The sequence below is a fragment of the Athene cunicularia genome, assembly GCF_003259725.1.
Source record: "Athene cunicularia isolate RWA chromosome 6 unlocalized genomic scaffold, athCun1 chr6_part1, whole genome shotgun sequence".
In the NCBI taxonomy this organism is placed as follows: domain Eukaryota; kingdom Metazoa; phylum Chordata; class Aves; order Strigiformes; family Strigidae; genus Athene; species Athene cunicularia.
This window is the reverse complement of record NW_020799105.1, coordinates 8,695,722-8,714,108: the sequence shown is the minus strand read 5'-3', so window position 1 is coordinate 8,714,108 and position 18,387 is coordinate 8,695,722. Positions and strand designations below refer to the sequence as shown.

Sequence of the window (18,387 nt, the reverse complement as noted above, 5' to 3'; positions counted from 1 at the left end):
TTTGCAAAGTACATTAGAATATATAAGTATAAAACATTAATTTCCTGCAAATATACATTCCAAGTAATGCACATTAAAACTTCTGTTTAACTGTGCACAAAAAATAACTACACTTTCTGTTTGAAAGATGTGTTAGAATTACCTTGGTGCTGTCAACTCCTCAGTTAATTCTGCTTTCCCAGTTCCTCTCACTCCTCCAATACCGGTTGTCTTTTTGATAGTTTTGACTCACTACTCAAACTTTTGCCCCCCAAATTGCCAAAACACAGTAATATTCCAGATATGCCTCACGTATATATGACACACAGAGCATGGGCTAGATGTGAAAAGCAGTTTAAGATCAGGCCATGCTGCTGAGGAAATGCATGAAGCTGTTCTAAGCTTTAAGATGACCATAATTGAAACTCTGATGCCATTTCTAACACCTGCCTCTCCTCTCTTTACTTAACAGACACATGGATTCAGCATTATAGTCTTGATCCAGCACCCTTAAAAAAACTATTTCAGTAAGCGTTAGAGTAACCCTAGGTACATTTTCACTTTTTACAAATTGTTACACAGAGCTGGACGTTAGCTGAAACACTGACTCCATATATTTCTCAACTTTAGGGAGTTTAAGAAGCAGTTTCTCCTGTTATGCAATCAAAATTGCATTCAACCCACAAGGCAAACCTAGATTTGGAACATCAGATATACATGCAGTGGTCTTATTTATCTTTCCAACTATAGTATTATTTGACATTGCTTATGATCTGATGTAGTAAATCTGAACACTAAACAGTAATGTCTACCTAGCTCAGGAAACAACAGCAGATGGTCTCTCTGAAACTGAAAGAGGCTTTATTTTTTCCCCTGTGGCTTCAACATTCCAAAAATCGGTGTTATATAGAAGTCAAGTAAGTCTGACATACACCCTAAAGAGAACATCTCCCTGTATATTTGAACAAACTTTTCTATGCAGAAAAGCAGGTGTCACGCAGACAGACAATTATGCTATTCAACAAAGAAAAGCAGAAGAGGTTCATTCCCTAATGACTGCAAATCCCAAAGCAGTTAATAGAGAGAAAAATGCAATAAGCTACTTAGTATTTTTCTCTCTTACGTAGCCTTCTAATATGTTAATATTTTGAAAGCAAGTATAATATAAGCAAATGGGAAACCCTTCATCTGGAAGGAACAAATGCTTGAATTTCATTTACACAGTTGGATACTGAAAGAAACCAACATTTGTTCACTCTTTTAAAATCAATGCAAAATTAGTCCATAAAAACTTTCAATTCTAAATATCCTTATTTTCCCCAAATCCTTCAACTGTGAATATGCCTTCCCATTTGAGAATAACAGAGAGAAACATACATAGTTTGAGGTATCATAGAAAGGAAAAAAACAACAAGACTACCCTAAACCAGCTTTACCTAGAGAAAGGCAAAGAATATTTTTCCTATGTACAGTCATAGAAAAATTTTGTAGGCTTGCTATTTTGATTTGATATGAGCTGGAGTGATTTATATTAACTCCAAAAAGAACTTCAGAAGTCACCCAGTCTCAAATCATCTGGATGATTTAGCAACCACACCCTCCTATCTGGTGACATTAACTCACAACAGTAGTTGAAACAGCTTTTGAAATTTTCCAGCATGAATTTCCATTTCTACATCTTCATCTGTCCTGTGCAAATGCTAACTGTGCACACATCTGAATACATGGTAATAATTTTAAAAATTCTGATCACCTTCAGAAGACTGAAGAGGGAGCCAGTTACATAGACTACTTGCTTGCTAGTAGTTGCCTCTGAAGTCCTTTGTTTCCCCCTCCTTTAACAGGTTGGGCAATGATAGCCTCCAGTCTTTTTCCACTCTTGCTAGAGTGAGAAATCTAATATTCAGACTATACACTATTTTAGCCTACTTATAAGCTTTAGCCAAATTCTAAGCTTTAGGAAGTCAGTCTTATGCGTTCCCCAAAAGTGGTCCTGTTCACAGGATTTGGGATGTTTCACCCCTCCCTTAGCAAAACCCAAGACCTGATGAGGTTCAAAGGGACCACTCAAGATCATCTAGTCCAATCCTTCTGCTCAAGCACAGTCAGCTAGAACACGTTGCCCAGAACCATGTCCAGTCTGGTCTTGATCATACAGCTACTCAGTGGCTGAAGTAGTATTTCAAAAGTAACAAGGAATGCCTCAAGGTCATCACTAGGTCTCATCTTGGCACTTGTACAGACAAGTCTTGAAGAAAGCCTTTTTCCTGAGATGCTTCTCTCAGGTCTCTGATCTTCCGGCTGTCAGGTAAGACCAAGTCAGCTAAATCAGATAGCAGCAGCTGTTGTTGTGACAACATATCCATTAACAGTTCGTTGCTGTTTAATGCTTTGCTTCAAGGTCTGCTATGGTACTCAGTTCTGATATGTAACCAAACCCTCAGTTCTCTGCATGACTACAGTGAAGTTGCTGTGTTCCCTGCTCTTCTGAACTCTGATGAGTTTTTACCTTCAGGCGGAATTGCATGCAATCTCCCTCTGAAGTCATGGACTTTCAAGGTGGCAAGGAGTCCTTCCAGCTGAGATGAAAATACTTTCTGTCACCTATTCATCCTCAAAGGACACTGCTCTTTGCTGGAGTTACTTCATCTTTCCTCCTCTTGCAACATTTGCCTGTTTAATTCCAGATCACACCAGTCTCTTGACACCATCAAGTGGGACAGTTTCTGCTTTTGAAATAGCTCAATATCATCCTCTGACCTTTTCTTCATCAGCTGTTATGCAGTAGACAGCAAATGAGTTATTTTTCTTAACTCTAAGTATCTTTTTTGCCATCCCTAAGACTTGCCTATGCGTAGGGTCCAGTCAGCCAGGTAGGTCTTTTAAACTTTTTCAGCTTTGCAGAAGTAAAGCAAAAAACCTGTCCTGCTGCAAGCTGTTTAAACATTCTGGTCTACCACTGAATAAGACACCAAAGGTAAATGCAAAGTCCACATTTAGAAGCAGATTTTAAACCATTTCAAATATACCTGTATATATCAGTACCAGGCCTATGAGAACTTTCCCCTCCACTAATCAAAGGGAAATATTAGTTCATAAGCATGAAATCAATGAACTACAGATGACCAACTATTAAACATAGTGTTAAATTTGTGCCAAAGCTAATTAATCCGTTACTGCTGTGGTTAGCATTTCCTGTTAGCTGCCCTAATAATCAAGAGAAGTGAAACTTCACATCCATGCCTGGATCAGGAAATGCTAAATCACAGTACCAACCATTTTATTACTCCTCCTCTATTTGAAGGTAGCAATTCATACTAAATTCTTTAGCATTTCACATCCTCCAGCTGCTTACATGCTACTTCTACTGGAAGCCCAATGACTTTAATCCCCTGAGAGTCAAGCATTTAAATTCTTTTCACTTAATTTTAAGGGTTTATTTTGGCAGGGGTTTATTTTGGCAGAGTTTATATTGATTATTCTCATCAGGAAACTTGGTCCCACCCTGCAGTAATAATTGTTACATTCAACCTTTCTTTCCCAGTGTGTATGTTCCATTACAGATTCTATACTGCAAGACACAACACACACCTTCTGTTACTCATGCTGTGTTTTAAAAGTTTTATTAAGAGCAAACAAACCATTTTTATCTTATGTAGTTATTTGATAATACTGTTTGCAATAACAAACTTTTAAAAAGAATCAGAGCATGAATACTATTTTGTACAAGGCAGAAAACCCCAAAACTGAATCTTAACCATGCTGGATCTTGCATACAAAGTATGCAAGGAAAACCTGCAACTATGCACAGCCACACTGATGTGGAAAAGAATCCACACAAAAGAGTACAGCTGCAGGAGCATTCAAACAATCTAGAAGTTATTTAACTGTGGAAAATACTTAAACATGATTAAATAATTTGCTGCACTGTTAATTTGTGGCTTCACTTTTCTGCTCGAGAAAAGGGTGTGCCCAATCTGTTTTTCCTCCCTGTCGCTAGGTTACTAACTATGCAAAGAACATAGGGAAACAGAATTCTAACTCTTTCAACTAGAATGAAAATCATTTCATTCAGACACAACTGTAACTTCCTGCTAACATTTTTTTTTTTTTTTACTTCAGAGGGACAACTGAAGTTGTTTTTTGTTTGTTTTTTAACTGCATGAAGATTTGTGTTCTGAGAGTCTGAAATCTGTGAATCGAATTAAACATAATAGAAAACAGATGTGTTCTCTTTTCAAACATCTTTAGTCTGGAAAATCTAGCTAAGCATGGATCATATGACTCCCCTCTAGCTTATTCCTATGATTGTCAGTCAGTGTGGTTTGCTTTATTTATCTTTTCCAATGACTGTCTTTTTACCATGAAGAGAACTCAATCTATCTGAAAAAATTTAGTGATCCTGTAAATGAAGCAGTGAATTCTATCTCCAGGAAAAGAAGAAACGGAAAAATATTCAAATGTTCTTTCAGGCTTGATTTACAGAAACATGCCAAAGCAATGAGTCAAGTGTTTTGGCACAGTGTAAAAACAGAATAACATCCACTGTGCTCCTCCTCCTGCGTCAGTGTAAGAATGGGTTGGGTAAACAGCTATCTAAGTTTCTAAGAGCTGTAAGAAATCATAGGTTATATTGCAATCTTCTGCTGTGTTGTTCTAGAGGGGAGTATGAGTTCTGTAGTCACCTCAGGTGCAGCAATGGACCAGGTGCCCAGAAGTCAGGAATAACCCTGCATGGGATAGCAGAGCGTGTATGGGCTAGGAGCTTTGAGTAGCCAGAGAGGGAGTTGCATTGAGAAACACATTGTTCTGCTTCTAACCTACACTGCAGTAAAGAATGGTGGCAGAATGAGCAAAAAGTTGTCTCTACCTTGAAAGTAATAACAGCAATCCCCACTGCCTATTTTCCTCCAGAAGAGAGAAAATAAAGCCAAAGACGTGGTGTAGTTTCTTAGTGCTCTTTCTCGGAAGACACAGTCCTCCACACCTTTTACACTCAAAAACTAAATCCCAATTCAATCTAGACTTTAAAGTAAAATATTTTTTTTTAAAAAAAGAACTTCTAAAAAAGAATATTGATTTAGACTCAAATCCCACTTAGTTTAAACACCAGATACACCTCCCAAGTTAATGGGTCTACACATGAATAATGTCAAAAGCACATAGCAAACATTGGGTTTTTGAAATAATGGGCCTTTATCTTTGAAAGACTTCAGCTCAGTTAACCACATCAAATTTACATGTAAAAATTAATACAATATTGTCCAGCCCTCATTCCTCCATCCCTCTTTTTTTAAACTGTCATTATAATAGCTCTCAGTAGTAAGGACCTTAGGTAGGTATCATACTCCATCTTTCCAATCCTGAATTAGCATGCAGAAAAAGCAGGAGAATGTAATTTGTGTACTTTTCCAGCAAGCATCTTTTTGGAATGCCGCAGCACTGCAGGCATGTATCTAACTTATAGACTTTTCCTTAAGTATTAAAAGAGGATACTGTAAAAAATGGCAAAACTATCATATTGTTGTCCTAAATCTCTCTCAAACTTGGTATTAGTAAAGAGAATCAGTAACTCTACAGAAATACTGGTTATGCATACAGGCAAGTAATTTGTGGGAAACTTCTTCCACATTCCGCTTTCATATGCTCCTTTGTCTAAATGTGAATGCTCATTAATACCAAACTGCTTCCGCTGTTACAGAGCTTTGTGTCTTTAAAAGAAATCCAAGATGACATTTCCTATTATCTTGTTACTGTCAAGAAGCCTACTCACTTGTTTCTCATTTCTCACCCCCTTATCCTGTTTCCCTGCCAACAGCCCTTCCAAACACATCACACAATGAAAATGTGGCAGTTATTGAGGATTTATTTTCAAAGAGCCATTACTCTGAAGATATTGCTCTGTCTTTGCTATGGGCTATATATTTTTGCACAGCTCCATACATAGAAGTCATTTTCCCAAATAATTTTACTGGTTTAATTTTTAAATTGTACACAAAATAAGTTAAGTGGTGGTGAACTTGCAGTGCATAAACCCAAGCAAAAGAAACAGGCATTTGCACAAGCCAGGGGTTAAGCACTACAAATATGAGTCCAGATGATATTTACAAATATGGGTTGAAAAGAAAACACACATGCCTGCTTAACTTTGGACCCACATAGAGAGTGAAACATTTTAGGGGCTTCAGATAAGCACCTTCCTTTATTTTCTGATACGTAATACAATCCATTACAAAATTCTGATTACTGGCAAACTTTCTTTCCTATATCAAGTTCTGTGATTTCTGTGATTTCCCTAAAATCAGAGGCATGCAATAATATTCCTGCTTTACTGACCTCCAGGAATCTCAAGAATGAGCGATCTGAGGGCATCAGCTTGACTCACAGGAATTTTACAACAGAGCTGTTGGAGTATTGTAAAAACCTGAATTCACATATTGGGAGGAGGCTGAAAGTAGTAAAGAAAAGCTAACAATGGAAGTGGACTACTATCAATAAACACGAATGTACGCCTAGCTCAGTGTGATAAAATATCCAAATTTGCCGCCAAAAAAAACAAGGAAAGAAGATCATACTCCCTTTCAAAATAGCAACAGCCATCACTACTTTGCATTGATGAAAGAGAGAGTGCAAGAGCACAGCAAACAGACAAATAGATCTTTGTTTAAAATCTAGGACTTTATACAAAAATTCAGGAACTGGCATTTCATTTTTGATAAGCTCTTTCTGCAAGTTTTTTTAAAAAATCTCTGAGTGATACTTGTCCAAATGTATTTATTTACCTTTTTTAGACAAAAATCCTATGATTAAGCAGAGATAGGCAGAAGATCTTAACCACTATGAGATAGCTAAACATTAAACGCATTGATGAAGCCTTATCTTGCTATGCATGTTAAGAAAGAACTCCTAGACTTTGCTAGAGCTTTTACAACCACAGCTGTGTTTCAACACAAAATAATACCTTCTATCTCTGCTGTAGATTATCTAAAAGAAAAACTTTCTGATTAGCTTGCCACCACCCAAGACCTTACCCTTTTCCTGCAATTGATTTTATGGACCAGTTTTATTTCTGTGTGACAAGTCATAAAACAAATGGCATGCAGAACACAAGAGGTTGCTAACAATTTCAACTGGTAATTTATGTCTTCTTCACTGAATTGATCTGCATGCATTGCTTCAAGATAACCTGTACACCTCCAATTCTGATATTAAATTAAAGCTTAAATCCTACTAAACTCAAGATATGCTTTATTTTTTTAATCCCTATATTCTTATGTTCAGAACCCCATAAAACTTGCTAGGGTCTGTGTTAGGTATTTGTTTCATCCCAAATACATCAGGAACATCAAAGTCCAGGTCAAAATGACAAAAATCTTTACTAAGTTTATATATTATGCTTTTTAATAGGATGTGAATTAATTGGATTTTAGTGTTCCCATATATACCATTATAATTTTTCATGGCAACAATTTTTTTCAATGGCCACAGTAAAAAGGTCCTATCAACTCAATTAACAGGAACAAATCTGTTCTTATTTAAAAAAAAAAAAAGAAAAAAGAAAGTTAAAAAAATACAAAGATTACTCTTAAAAGTTAGTTGAACAAGACACCTTAATTACTTATGTGTTTACTTATTACATGTTCCTATTCTGTATAAACCTACAAAAAAATGTTTAAATGCCAATATGGACACCTAACAGCATTTCAGTACTCTAAAACTTTTTATAAGGTCATCGCCTTTCATTTAAAGATACAAGCCTCAATTTAAGGTGGCTTCTTTCTCAGTGTCTTCAACAGAAAGATTAAACTAAAAAAAAATTTCCAGAAAATACACTCTGTGTATTCTTTCCGCTGTAATTACTTAATGTGTAGAAAAACTAGATATATTTTTCATTTTTTGAGTTGAAGGAAACCTCTTTTGTTTTGTGTGGTATCCTTCCAGACATACAGATATAGCCACTGGTTTTTTATCTTCAGTTCTCTAAAATTAATAATAAAACCTAATTTTGTCAAAACTAAAACTAAGCATCTTACTACTACATGACGTTTTTGTCTGAGCACTGAGGATTCAACAAACAACTGGACAAATGAAAGTTTCCTTGGACCATACACAAAAAGATCTGAATGATACTTGGTTTTTAGATGTGTAAAAAATGCAGAACCCAATTTTAGGTATATAGGTGCTGTACATATTGCACTGGTAGAGTTTAGACTTTTAGAGTAGGATTCAAGATTATCGACACACACTAACAGCACTAACCAAAACAGAAAAGGTGCAGGAGGGAAAAAGCCTTAAATTCCTGTATGTTAGGGGCATCATGAAAATGGGTATTTCTATCTGCTGAAGACCTAAACTCTAAATCCTTTACTGAGAGCAGGAGTCTCTGCTTTTTTTTCCAAGAAATCAATGTCAGAAAAGGCAATTCTCAGCAGCCTTCCACATTTTTATAACAGTCTAGAGTCCTCCTCTAAGGAATGGGAAGTTTCTTCCTCTGCTGAGGTTATTCAATTCACTTTTCACAGAAGACTCTGTTAATATCAAACTACACATCTTCTTTAAAAAACCAAACCAAACCAAACCAAACAAACAAACCAAAAAAAAAACCCAAACCAATGAAAGAAAAAAATCTCAATCCATTTTTAAACAATGTTTTCAAAATATAACCAGAAGAAGAGGTAGCAACAGCATTGCCAACCTTTCATATATGCAATGAGCCTGAGGCTTATAACACTCGGCCAACAGTTGGAAAGAGGTTCATCTCCCTACTCAAGTTTGAGAGAATTTATTCTCACATCTGACATCAAAAAAGACTGATCTGGGGAAGTTACTTTTGTTTGCAAGTTCAAGCTTTTTAATGACCACACAGAGAACTTCATTGGGCCAGGAAGAGTACAGTAGAACATGTAATTTCATAGACCCCCACTAGCTAGAACACTCAAAATCCCAGATTCCATTCCCAAGACAGTTTTTGTGTTTTATCCAACATATTTATCTTGATGACTAAGTCAGACTCCCAGGAGATGAGTCTAGGACTTCAGTCCATCCAGACAAGATAGGAAATTGAGCTTAGGCTTCCACTCTTCCTACGTAAGACTTAAATAAGTGACATAAAATATAGCCTATTGAGGAAATTTTTAAAGATGGTTAAGAGCCTTAACTTAATTTTGTAATTTTTGGTGGTCTGTGTTAGCTGTGCTCTGAGGATGCCAATTAAGAGTTCTTCAGAACTGCTTTCTGGAACTTTTAATATATAGCAGTCTTGGGTACTGCCCTGCACCATTCTGCAAGATGGCAACCTGCACTAGATATCTGTAGTGGCATAAATCTAGTTACACAAGGACCTTCATTACAAGTAAGTGCCAAATGAAATATAGTAGCTGTGGTTTTCAAATGACCGTAACAGGTGAAGGAATCTAAATTTTACCCAAATTCTGCCTCACATGCCCAAAACGTTCTTGAATTTACCTTCAGCATGTCTGAAATAAAGTATAAAAAGAAAGCTGACACACTGCTTAAGAGTAACAATCCAACTGATGAGGTATGGAAAGCCCACTGGCTTAAATGCTACAAGTAGGTATTACATCAGGAACAATCTAATTGCATTCATCGTTTCTCTCCAGCTACTATGAGTTACATCTTTTCCCTGGATTTCTGTATTGAAAGTTGTGTTTAATACTGGGGGGAAAAAACCAAAACAAAACCAAACCATACTTGTTTTGTCCAATTGTTTCAAAATCCTTCACAATAATTGTCAGGGAAGATGAATTATCCAGAGCAATTCCTTTCAAGTCAAATTCAAGAACCTGAACAAAAAAGTAAAGCAAAATCAAATTGTAATTACAAGTTTTATGTAAATTAATAAACAGCAGAGTTGTGTATGTAACAAAATTATTCAGAAATATATTTTGCATTTAGTGAGAGACAGACAAAACCAGCTTACATTTGCAAATCAAAGTTAAATATCTGGGAACATGTTCATAGCACATTATTGATTTGCTGGTTACTAGTAACAATAATAGAAAAAAACCTGAATTGTTTAATACTGAGCCACAACCTCTTTTGCAGTTCTGCTTCCTTACACTAACATATGTATTTTCTTATCACTCGTAAGATCTGATACTATTCCCCTGCAATACTGATTGAAGTCAGTTGCTGAAAAATTGAGAGAAATATTTGTAGGTTCCCTTTCTTTGTATTCCTAACTACAAAATATAAGTATCTTTAACTTTCATTTCTGCTTCTGAAAAAACACTACTAAGAAAACATTTTTCAAGGAAAACATCACTGAAGATGCAAAATAGGACCAGTTCTACAAATAAACCATTAGGAACTTCAACACACAATTCATTCTAATTCTGTAGGGTATTTTCCTAGTATATAATAAAGGATCCAATTATGTTCCCATACATGTGGCTAAGCAATAGCTGAATATAATTTGGTCCAAAGTAAGAGGAAACAAAACCAGGCCACATACTTTTATATAAAAACATTAATTACTTTAAAATTGTAATACCTGGCACAAGATGAATCCATTCACTTGCATTTACTAACATCTTGAAAGAGTATGTATCACTATTTCCTTTTTCTAACCGATATTCACAACTAGTAGAAACTGACTTAACCAATTTTATAAGCATTTTGTCTTAAAAAAGATCAAAAATTGATTAAAATTTACCTCATTCCAAACAGGATTAAGTTCACTGTCAATTTTCTTTGTTTTCTTTTTTTCATCTGCAAATACAAACAAAGTGTGATCATCTGTTTCTGCTAAAGCACTAAACAAATATCACAATTTTTCATTTCACTTTTCAAAATAAAGTTTGAGCTTTAAACTAAACGTTCCAATTCTTTTTGCCTCTTCCAGTAGCTGCATATTTTACAATCAAAAAGTCCCCTGGGCAATTTTAGTAGTTGAAGTGGTTTTATTCTGTTTTATTTAAGCATAGGTAGATGTATTCCCAAAAAAGCAAAATTAATGATTAGATTTCTCAACCTTTTATGACCCTTGACTGGAACTTCAGTAAGGATGAAAGAGGACAGACTGAAAGACTTTGAGACGTCAAACCAAACAGTAACTCCAAAGTGACGAATTTCAGTGTTACACATTTACCATATCTGAGTTACAAAATACTTGTGTTTAGCTCTGAAATAAAATCACTTGGAAAAAAAAATCCTGAGAAAATATGCTTACAGTGTCAGCGCTTTCTGCTTTTAATGAGCAAATATTAGAAGCAATACATATGCATATAAGAGGCAATGCAGTTCTTCCTGAAAAAAATGGTTTCCAGAGTTTAAGCAGATTGCTTTACTGACATTTTCTGTAGCCTAAAAATTATAAATTTTCCATACTTCATGGTAAAATTTGCATTTGGTGAACCTACAAATCATGGGAGTCTGGAGTGTGTAATAATATATAGCACGGCACTTCAATTCAAAATTCCTTCTCCTGAGAGGAATAATACAACTCAGACGTTTGCAGGCCCTCCTCACCTATTAAAAAGGAAAACAAAATTCTGTTCTTACAACAGGTTCAAATCAAGTAACATGCCATGGCGTTATTTTTACTTTTTAGTTGCCCTATATGTATATAGCTCCAGCGGAGAACAAGCCTTGACATGACACTCAGAAGCACAAAAGAACACTCGCAAACATGCAGCGCTCTAAAAAAGAAATTGCATGTATTAGCAATCACAAAAGAGTGTATTTAAGTACGGTCAGTAAACTAACTGCTGATCTATCAGATGCTCAACCACCATAAGAAGGCTAAGTTTCAGATATGCTCTTTGTATTTAAGGATTGAAGTAAAGGTAATAGTATTTTTATTATTTGCAATTTATGGCTACACTTTGCCAGGAAAATGTTGCAAAAGCCTGGAAGCAAGAGTAAAGGTATGCCACATGGGCAAGTTCATATACCCACTATTGAAGCAGCTGACTGGTATCTCTTTTTATTGGATGAGAATGGTATGTACCGAAAAAAGAAAAGTCAGCCCATACTGCAGATTGCGAGAACTGACTCACATTTATGTAACGGGAATTGTCTACAATTTATACAGGATATTGACTCACATTGTACCACAAAGGAAAGAGCATTCATAACATACCACGCTGTGGACTCGTGTTTTGCGGAACAAAGAACTAATTAGCATGCTAGTAAAAGAAATTAAACTTCATGTTATCTAATAGGAGACAAAGCATTTTTCAAACTGAATATCCCAGAATATTGGGGTTTCTCACAGATAGTCCAAGTCCAAGTAGGAGCTGGTAGTCAGGGAAAAGATGTTCTCAGTGCTGGTGAAAAAAGGAACAGTTGCAGCTGTCTGTAAAGGAGATAGTGAATCACAGACCTGATCCTGACAAAACTAATGGTTGAAAGTCCTGTGATTCCTGCCTAGCTCAAATGTAACTCTGGAAGGTAAGGAAAGCCCTGGCTTAAACAACAGTCAAGGCAATTCCTGACAAAGAGTATAATTATCCACTCTGAACTATCCATTTTCATAAAAACAAGAGTAAGATTTACTATTCCACCTACAATATGCATATTCTAGATTATACTTGCATTATGCATTTGTGTGAAAGTTGCATGAAAAATACTGGAAAACAGCTTACAATGGGGTTTAGTTGTAATTTTAGCCAGTCTGAGTGTAGCATTCACATTCCTCAAGCATGTATTTTGCATGTATTTTCTTCACTTGACTTTCTTTTTATTATATTTTTTTATCATTCTTTTAATGCACTGGGGAGTGCGTGTGTGGGTGTGGGTGTGTGTGTTTGTTTTTTAAACTGTTGGCAAAGAGCTTTCTTCTTCCCACCAAAAAAAGTCTTTGCCAAGCAGGGTAAGATGGGACTGCCCAGTTATTCCAAGAATTCACATAAGTTTCAGGTCCTCAGGCTGCCTTCCTCTATGGTAATGAATCCAGCTACAGTAGTCAAGACTGTAAACTGCATCAGGATAAACTGGAAGATAGGGCCAGCCATCACTTTTAGTTTGGCCCTATCAAGAAATAAGAGTAAGAAATTATAATGGATAAAGGTAGGACACTCTATATACTTGTTTCTTTAAAAACTAACTACAATAACCTTGGTACTGTAAAAGAAATAATTACTTGCTTTATCTTGATGGAGGCATTATACTACCACATGTTGTTTAATACTCTCAATTGGAAATGAATGTAGTAAGAATTTAGTGATAATCAATGAGATGACAGTGTTAAAAAAATTCATTCAATATGAGCTGTTTAAATAGTAACTATTCCATCATTAGAAAGACAATTACAGTACTGTAAAACGACCAATGCTTACATCTTAAATTTTTTCTTCCATTATAACTAGCATTTTTAACAATTTCAGCAGGCAGGGAACAGCAGAAGCAAACATCTTTTAGCACAGTCTTAAGTCTAAGATTCAAGAAAGAATCACATTTCACTTCACTAAGCTTTCCATAAAACTTCAGTGAATGAAGAATTAAGATTGCACAGTGGCAGAAACTGCAGGATCAAATGGGCAAATCTCCCAAAACTAGGAAATTAAAGTTCAGAATTTAATTATCTGCAAAACAGAAAGTATAAATTTAGTGAATAATTGCATTCTAATACTCTTTTCTTTCACACACTGAAATATAAACTAACAGCTATGAACTACTGCAGGCCTGCTGGAAAGCTCAGATTAAGCACAAATGGAAAACCAAATTTTATTCACGTTGAGCCAATCAAACTGAATGCCATTTCACATCAGTTTTTAATGCATAAAGCTGAATGAGACAGTCAAAAGGAATGATCAAAGCACTAAATGTCATAGTACTGACTGCACATACTGTGTCAATATTTACACCCAAAGGCAAGAATCTGACACATTTTTCTCCAGTTTTGTATATCTGACAAACCAAAAGAATTGTACTGGTTTAATCATTACCACTTAGTGCCAGTTCAGCAAATGGCAACAGTTTTTCACATTAATGTGACTAATAATTTGTCTTATGTAGAGTGACAATGAACTCAGAATTCTGCAGTGACAGCATCCATTTCTACATAGTACTACTCGTTTACTCTCAGGGTGTAGTTCTCTTTGAACAGTGAGTTGTTCTTAAAGTAAACAGAAGTTCTGTACCGCTGGACTGAAAATAAATGTGCAAAAAGAAGTCAAATGCTTGCACAAAATCCCTCTATTGTAAGATTCCATAACAGGAACAGCTCCCTATTTCCTCTTCATATGTACCTAATATATGCACTGTATTAATTGTACTAACTGTATAGTCTATAACTTAGTTATAAAAATTTGATGGTCTATTATATACATAGATGAAACTATAGTAACATATGTGTGTTAACTAATAGTTGTAGGATCTCAGCCTTTTTCTTCACAGCATAGCCAAAAAGATCTAACCCTGAGAGGTACTGTGTGTTTTCATCAGTCATAAAATTAACTGAGCCCGACATCAGCGAAGTCTATGTAAGTTAAAGTTTGAAAAAGCTAACCAAAAAAACAGTTTAATGAAATGTCAAATTCCACACCAATTTTCTGTCAAATTAGTGCTGTTCTCTAAGATTTCTCCAAGAATATTCCAGAGTCAAAAATAATATAAAATGTACTGCAGGGGTATGGCCAAAGTCCTGCAAATGCCTGAGGTTTTTTCCATCTGGAAAATAAACTTCCAACTGTTTTTATGTCCCCCAGAAGATACAGTGGGTATGGACTAATGTTAGACTGATGCCCTTTGACATAACACCTTCCCAAAAATAAGACTGGTTTCCCAACTCTACACACTAACAGGGTAAGGGGGAACAGGCTGTATATAAAAGCATCTATAAACATAAGCAGCCAGAACTTCAACATATTTCGGATATGATCCCTATGCCCTTGCACATGGCAACCAGGTACTCCACTTACAAATTAAGTCAGACCTGCTCAATAGCTGGGAAAAGCCTGTTATTTTCTGGCCCCCTTGACTCACTCTGGACAGAGAGTAAAAAATGAGACTGTTAGTATGTAGTAAAACCACATAAAAAGAAGTGGCAGATGTAATGAGAAATTAAATAACCTACTAAAAAACTGGCACAATTATGAAGTTGTATTTAAAACAATGGTTAAGCATGTTTGTGACCATTAAAAATCCCAGTTACAGCACATAAAAGATAAACTCATTCATTTAATGTCTGTCGCCTAATTCCTGTGTTTGGATAATTCAAGGACAGAGAAACAAATCCAGCAATGCAGAAGAAAAAGAAAAATCTGTAACTTATATTTACCAGGTAAAACTGAATTTCATTAAAGCACACAGAATGAAAGATTACAAGGAGAATTAAACAGACATGGCATAAAGAAGCAAAGGCATAAACCAACTCTCAAGTATGAAACTGCAGGAACAAGAGGTAACAGAGAAAGGCAAAACTGTGACAGGAAAGCAAAGAGGAAGGAACTTAAAGAGAATATGAATGCTTAAGAAGCAGCAGAAACAAATGACACAAACCAGAGAAATGACAGTACACCAGTAACAGCACTTTTTGCAGGGCAAATAAAATAATATTTTAAGAATTAGGAAGTTCCAAAAGCTACTAGATAGGCTCAGCCACTTGCCCTAACACACAGGTGGGTAAAAAACCAAACTTGAAAAAGAGAAGGAAAAGAAAGGAAATGGAATGATGTCCCATCTTTCTGATACTGAAATAAAGTATCCAAAAAAGATTTTATTTTGAAAGTTAAGATACTGGATGTGCACTGCCTTGACATTTTCCAGCCTCCAACAGAATGTCATGATTTCAGATTTGGTTTCTAAATGTTTCAAACCCCTAAAATGATTTTTCACAGTTTAGGAAATACCATTGCCATTTCAGTACAGTTAGGAAACCAGGTCATCAGGAATTAAGATGACCATTTGTAACAGTTTGGTTGAACAGATTACATGATCCAAAACTGTTTGGAGGTTTCTGCACCTTAAAGGCAAACCAATACTTGAAATCAAGTGCCTTTAGCCAAGTGAGGAAATGATGGTAACAGGTAAAATATACTGTAAAATATCATTAACTTTACATATCAATGCTAATTTTATCACACTGTTTTCTCCTTCTCCCATATGTATCTGATGAGCAATGAAAATGTAAAATGTGGTTTCCTTCTAAATCTTCAGTTTAAATCCATTTCTCAGCAGGCAAAATTTTAAAGTGCAATTAAGTTTGTAAAAAAAACCCAAATGAAACCAAACACCTTCAGTACTACTGTTTTTCAGCATGCTGGTAATAACAATAAACCATCACAATGAGAACTGGTGTAACATTGAGCAGTGGCTGTGCAAAGGAATCAAGACAGGAAAGATTTTTGCAGATGGAAAACAAGAAGATAATCTTCAATACCAGAATTAAAAGTAGATTTATCTATGCAGTTAGATTTGAGCTTTTAAAGCAAAGGGCTAATTTGCAAAAGCTTGGTGGGTCCTGAAACAGAAGCACTGATGGCCAGAAAAGGCCAGTGCACTCCACCCAGTTCAAACTTCATTCAGGTAACTCCTGTCTCCCTAATTAAAAAGTCTTCCCTAAAGTTACATCAGATGTAATTTCAGGGAAACATGTTTTCACAGATTGTCAAATACTTACACAGCGCACCATCCTTCAGAAAACCTTCTCCCTGAGTACATTTATGACAGTTTTCCTTACCTTTAAAAATAACAGAAACAATAGGATCTGGTTTCCCAAACTTTGTTTTAGGGATATTGGTAGCAGATTCCACAATCACCCGAAGCATTGTTTCCAGTCTTGGCTAAACCTCGATTGTTACCAGAGAAATTCAAGGAAGTCTTAAGTTTCAAACTCCTTAACTTCTGGACTGAAATGCTAGCAGGAAGAGGAGGCAGGGAATAGCTGGTTTACAGTAAAGGTCTATGGGTGGATCTATGACGGACTAGCTACTGAAGGCTATGAAAAAAAAAAAAAGAAGTACGTGTAAATTGACACCAAGTTCTGTGTTGCTGCACAAAAAGAACTAGTGAAATCCAGTAACAGAAAGGGCGCAGTGTAAAAACGACTGCAGATTTTTTTGGTTGCTTTTATTCTTAAAGTGCATGGTAAGTAACCAAGACAAGAATAAGCATAACATGAACATTAAGCACAACTCTAGAAATCAAGATACACCGCATCTGCCTCTTTGTATACCAAGGTATTACATTTTACAATAGCTTTTATTTTTTAGCCTCTTAATTTTTAGAACTTCATTATTTCTAAATGCTTTTAGCTTGCCTCCGTGTCTGTGTAATCACAAAAGACCTACAGTCTTCAGAAGTAGTTTTAAGCGCTCCCCCTTCAGTTGTGATCTAGAACAACCACGTTTTACACAGAATACTACAGATTCTGCATTTAACGTGCTGAATGTAGTAGATCTCTTGAGAAACTATGAAAATACATATGCATAAGTAAAAATAAAGAAAAATTAAGGAACTACATCCAAAAAAATTTGAGAACACCCTCTGTATTGTCTGGAAGCCTATAATTATTTTGTCTTAATATAAATGCAGTAGACTTAACTAAATCAAAACTAGGCGAAACTTGCACAATGAGTAAAAATAACTCTGCTCTAACCTACGCCATGCTCAGCTTTACAACATTTTTTCTCAGCTGCAGACCAGATGTAAAAAAGCAAGGGGCACGTGGTACCACTGCAAAATATGTTTTTAAGTAGAGATAAGAGGGGAAGCCTGCAAGATGGAGCAAAATGAGTCATATGTGGACAAAGCTCAGCCTAGTTTTCATACGGTCACATGAGAAATATCTTGGCTTACTACTTCTGAAGCCAAGATTGATGTTAATCCTTTTATAAAATTATTAGATCTTGGGTAACTGAGGACGAGGGTTTCCAGGGAAGGTAATCTAAAGCCAACACATTCAGGAAGGAATGAGGATACAAGACACCTAAGACGCAGCACTGAAACGACCCTGGAGACTTGACAGAAGCATCATTGCGGGTTGTTCCCTCCTCGCCCGTCCCAGCCAGACAAGCCCTCCAGCTGGTGCATGGCCACAGCCACAGGCCGGGCTTGCTGTCCCGGCCCGGTGCCCTTTCTGCCCGAACAACGAGTGAACTAAAGCCTCGTGTAAGGCGGGGAGAGCCACCCGCTAGAAAGCAAAATGAGGGGGCACTCACCTACCCTCCCCCCCAACAACGAAATGCAAGTCCCCTAAAAGGGGAAGATTAATCATGGGGTCATAACGGGGACACAAACACCGCCCGAGCCTGCTACGAAGGGCCCAACCGCCCTGGGCGGGACTGGGCAGCCCCCGCCTCACAGGGGTGCCGGGGCAGAAAAACGGGGCGCCGCGAAGAAAGGCCCCATGGCATTGGCTAGGCAGGTCACGCGGCCTCCCAGCCAGCCAATGGGGAGCCTCCTCTCAGGCATCCCGTGGAGAGACTGGCGGGGCCCGCGCCC

The 18,387-nt window shown here is 36.6% G+C and overlaps 1 protein-coding gene across 3 annotated transcripts in view; it reads right to left on the bottom strand.

Moving 5' to 3' along the window:
- MYOF (myoferlin) overlaps positions 1–16,836 on the bottom strand; it is a 71,309-nt gene extending 54,473 nt beyond the window's left edge. For 2 of the 3 annotated variants that reach the window (XM_026851075.1, XM_026851076.1), the window contains exons 1-3: positions 16,625–16,832; positions 10,655–10,710; positions 9,691–9,782 (exon numbers count right to left, since the gene is read on the bottom strand). In XM_026851075.1, the coding sequence (XP_026706876.1) occupies positions 9,691–9,782; positions 10,655–10,710; positions 16,625–16,712 (236 nt within the window). In that variant the 5' untranslated portion in view covers positions 16,713–16,832. Of the gene's footprint in view, positions 1–9,690; positions 9,783–10,654; positions 10,711–16,624 lie in introns of all 3 variants that reach the window. The other variant, XM_026851077.1, reaches the window with a different exon arrangement.
- Between the last annotated feature and the right edge of the window lie 1,551 nt (positions 16,837–18,387).